The 4,676-nt window shown below is 41.3% G+C and overlaps 1 protein-coding gene across 7 annotated transcripts in view; it reads left to right on the forward strand.

Annotated features, from left to right (window-relative positions):
- Positions 1 to 4,676, forward strand: part of celf4 (CUGBP, Elav-like family member 4) — a 102,357-nt gene that overhangs the window by 26,218 nt on the left and 71,463 nt on the right. For all 7 annotated transcript variants that reach the window (XM_017422797.2, XM_017422802.2, XM_017422799.2 and 4 more), the window contains exon 2: positions 3,543 to 3,625. In XM_017422797.2, coding sequence (XP_017278286.1) covers positions 3,543 to 3,625 — 83 coding nt within the window. The remainder of the gene's footprint in view (positions 1 to 3,542; positions 3,626 to 4,676) is intronic.

Below are 4,676 nucleotides of genomic sequence, written 5' to 3' on the forward strand. Positions count from 1 at the left end.
ATGCTAACACCGAGCCGTGTGGCGAACGTGACGTCTATCATACAGGTTGAGCTCAACTCAAGATAATAGTTATAAACCATCTCAGAAAAAAATAACTTACCAAGCGCAGTAAATAACTCCGACAGGTGGAAAGTAAATAGTCCTGAAGTGACACAAAATGGCTTCTGTCGCTTCGCTTCGGTGGGAATCTGTGATTCTGGGGCGGAGTCAGTGAATTAACTCCTTCAGTGTTCGAGCTGCTGGTGGAGTTCAGAGTTAAGAAGTAAAGAGTTATTGATTCAATTTTAACACCTCTAGATTTGATACGGAAACACTTTGTTTTAACACTGGATTTTAACTACTAATAAAATACATCCCAGAGTTACATGAACAGAATGTGACTCTATGAGTGTAAAATTAACTCTGCTTTTGCACAAAGTCTGCTAACACCAAAACATTTAACACTTTTGAATTTGCTGTGTACAAGTGCAGAAAAAGGATGTACTCGGGTCAGTTATCTTGTGACAAAAAGTACCAAATAAGACTTATCTCAAAAATGAAACAATAACAGTGTGGAACTGGTGCAAAATTGCTTAAATAGGGCAAGATTGCTGCAGCCGTGCACAACAAAAAAGGTTGGATAAATGAGGTGGGGGTGGTATGGATGTCATGATTTGTTGAGAAAATATCAAGTGACTGAGCTTGACCGTGACATACTTTTTATGTCATAAACTATGATTGATGATTGCTAGTTAATATCTGACTGCTTGAGTCAACATTGGTGATAAATTTGCCCATTTATTGGCTTAATTTCTGTGCTTTTAGTTCACTTTTTATAACACAAATCTGAAACCTCCGTACAGGATTTTCTGATAGTTCTCTTGTGGGATCTTTTGATGTAACATAGCAACATAGCAAGTATTTGAACAACAATGTTTGTGACACAACCGACTATTCTGAAAATATGGGTAAAATGAAGGTAAATCTTGAGCGTGTTAGGTTTTTTTATGTGGCAAAATACAGTTTTTGTTTGAACTTATGAGCGGAAATAAAATAAATACATCCAACATTCTGCTGATTTCTTTGCATCCTTTCTGCAAACCAGCTTTTGATCTAACAAATGTTACTGTATGTCAGGGTGGGTGAAAAATAAAGAATGTTGCTAACTAATAGATAAACTTATTCTACAGTAAATTAATAATTAATTAAGTGTTTCAAATTTCTGCAATAGTTACGTCAAATAATACTACTGCTTCCATCATGACTAAAAACTACAAACTGTACATGTAAAACTCTTCTCTTGTGCTCTAACCTTTTATGTTTTAGTGCATCTTTAACATAGATTTTGCACTTTTATGCTGCAATTTCTTTACCCCAGTGGACTATGATCAGAATATTGCTCCACTGCCTCGAATAAAGATCTGTTTCTCCTTTTAGTGTTGAATACATTAGCCGTGGTGGGTGCTTGTGTGCCAAACATGCATGTGAATGTCAGGCACACAAATGAAATGTTTGCGTGTGTTTCCTATGGGACGGCGCCAGCATGTAGCATTAACACGACAGGCCCTGAGAGGACAAGGAGGTAGCAAAGCTGTCAGAGGCCAGCTCCCACTCCGCCTAATGAGAGAGTGGCCCCTTAATTAAAAACACCAACAGGCTGAGCTCCCCAGTGTCCCACCATCAGGACGACCTGGGGTTAAAGACTGAGAGCAGAGAGGATGGAAGGCGTGCTGCTTCCACATACAGTACACAGTGCTACACCCTCGCAGACAAAGGCGGCCGTAAATAGGAAGAGATGTGAGAAGGTTGTTTTCCCCTTTAAACAGTATTCTGCTTTCATCTTTGGGGGAAGGGGTCCATCATAACTGTTTAGTGTTTTCACTTTGATGGTCAGTGCACAAAATGTGATTTTTTTTTTATTTTTTATCTTTGTGCTCTCGTTTGGTGTAAAGGCAGCAGTTAACTTTCTGCCAACAGCTGCATGACAATGTCTGTGGCTAAAAGAATCTATAAAATTCTGTGTACGAGGAGGGACTATCTCTTCGTTCACTTATATTTCTTTAAGCATCAAAATTGTTATTAAAGCTATATTTCCTTTGTAGTAGGATTCTGTGAAAAGGTTATGAACAATTAACAATCAATAGCTTCTTGAACAACCGCAGTCGCAAGTGTAATTCTGACTAAATTGATGAGGTAATGGCTAATCATCTGAAAACAAATCTATTTTTAAAAATTTGAGAGCAGTTTGCATGAGTCTAATTTTATAACTTTTGGCATAATCATCAACTTGTCACTACACTGTTATTTATATTAAATTTCTATGATAATTGTAGATGTAAAATGCCACAGCAGCTGCTAGCTGTAGCACTTCCAGTGCAGACTAAGGCACTGGAAGTTTGCTAACTTTAGCTTTTAGATAAAATCTTGCTTCGTTCAACTTTTAGCTTCTGTTTACTAACTGTGGTTTTTAGCTCCTGCTTTGCTAATTGTACCTTTTAGCTTGCTTTTACTCATTTTAACTTTGAGCTGTGGTTTTGTTCATTTTTGCTTTCAGAAATAGCAGTTTCACTTGTTACGTTTTGATTTTCTTTTTTTTTTTACCAGAAAAACTAATAGATGTTAGTTTAAATAAATTACAAGATGCATATGTGTGTGTGTGTGGGGGGGGGGGGTAAAAGAATGAGTGGAAGGAGAATGGGATGGAGGGCACTCAAGCTTAACACCTGCTGGTACAGCCTGAACTCGAGCGTGTTGCAGCACAGCGGCCTTTAGTGCAGTTGTCTTTGTAAGTGCTTTATTAAACTGTCAAACACATGAATCATTAGCCCTGATCTGCAGATTGACAGTTTGTCAGCTCTGATGGCGGCGTGTGCCTCTTTGTCAACAGGGGGTGGTGAGGGAAACAGCTTACATGTTCCCCACGGCTTTGTCGTCTTCTATGCCTCCTGCGTCTCCATCTCCTTCCCACCCCCACATGTCAACCCAGGTGCGAACAAAAACTGAGGATTCTGGGTAGTCTTGGAGCATATGGAGCATGGGGGGATGGAGGGGATGGAGCGACGTGGGGTGGAGGGAGGAGAGGGAGAAGCTGTCAGGCTGCCTATCCCCGTCACAGCAGCCAGGAGAGTGCGATGGACAAATGGATAACTGCTATTTCAGACTGCCAGGGAGACAGAGCGCCGTCAGATTTGATGCGTTGATTCAGGCAAAGCCGTTCTCACACAAACAAAGTGCACAAATCATCACATGTCGATGCAGCTTTTGGTCTCGCCTGTTTCTCTTTGGAGTTTATGCACACAGAACTATTCTGCTTGTTCAGTCATTTAAATGAAATTTATGGGACACAAACAGATGCACATGAACAAAAGTGAACTCCCAGTGCGTCCATGTGGACATTGTTTTAGAGCTGTGGCTCTGGGCTTTTTCTCTATGTGTGTGCGTATATGTGTGTTATATTTCACTATTTCCTGATAGCTGCTGCAATTGTCTTTCTTAGCTGTCGTTCCCCAGTTCACATGACATAATCATGTCTTTCTCTTTCTTCCTCTTGCTTCTTTTTCCAGGCTGTGCCTTCCTCACCTACTGTGCCAGAGAGTCAGCCCTGAGAGCCCAGAATGCATTGCATGAGCAGAAGACCCTGCCAGGAGTAAGTCATCCACATACATGTCAACAAAGAAGCTTTGCACTTGCAGAAACATATCTTAAACTTGCTCAGGAACAAAAAAAAAAAAAGAAAAAAGAAAAACAGATGCTCATTTTAGCATGTAAATATTTCAAATCGAAGTGGAATCTCCATCTCTGCTGATCATGGATCGAATGTACACCAGACGTGAGCGCAGCTCTTCTTTTTCTTGAAGACTCCTTTCTCTGGCTCCCTCTCCCTTCACTTTGACAGTCACATACACACAAACCCATAGGGAGAAACCACACAGCATCACATCATAGGCATACTATTTATAGTCCTCCCTTCAGTTTGTGTAAATGAGTGTGTGCCTGTGCGTGTGCATGCGCGCGTGTGTGTGCGCATGTGGGCAAACATCTGAGATAGACAGAGAGGGATGAGAAGTGGGTGGGCGGATGAATGCAGGCTCTCTCTACATTTATGTGCACGCTCTGCATTGTGACGCAAACACAAGTGGGCATCGTGAATGCATCACGGCAGCACATCTCCACAACAGATGTTCACATGCTGTGGATGTTATTAGTCTCATGTACGGTGCAGCTGGATGCAAAGCATGCTCATTTGAATGCTTAGCTCCTATTCATACGTTCTGACTCCGTCACAGAGGAGAGGCAGATATTTATGCATTAGAAGAAGGTGTATGTGAGTTTGAAGGATCTTTCCTTTTTTAGTGTATACATAATTTTATGATTTCACACTCGCATGTGCAAGTGTGTGCCTTTACTTTTTTTTTAATAGTATGTGCATGCACCTGAGTGCTTGGCGTGTGAGTGCACTTGAGAGTGGTGCCTGCGCTTTGGTGTGCGGAAGGAAGTTTTGATGCGTTTCTGTCAGGCCCGGCTCGGTTTGCTCTGTTCGTTTTTAATGACGCCTCCAGGGAAGCTGACAGTCGCCGTGTTGAGCGCGCTGCCTTTGATGTGAGTGATTATGACATCACAGACGTGCAGTCGAGAAGAGCGGAGGAGTGGGGATCCGTGCTCTGTTTTTTTTTTTTTGTTTTTTTTTTTTTTTTTTT

Source organism: Kryptolebias marmoratus, linkage group LG4, assembly GCF_001649575.2.
Source record: "Kryptolebias marmoratus isolate JLee-2015 linkage group LG4, ASM164957v2, whole genome shotgun sequence".
Classification (NCBI taxonomy): domain Eukaryota; kingdom Metazoa; phylum Chordata; class Actinopteri; order Cyprinodontiformes; family Rivulidae; genus Kryptolebias; species Kryptolebias marmoratus.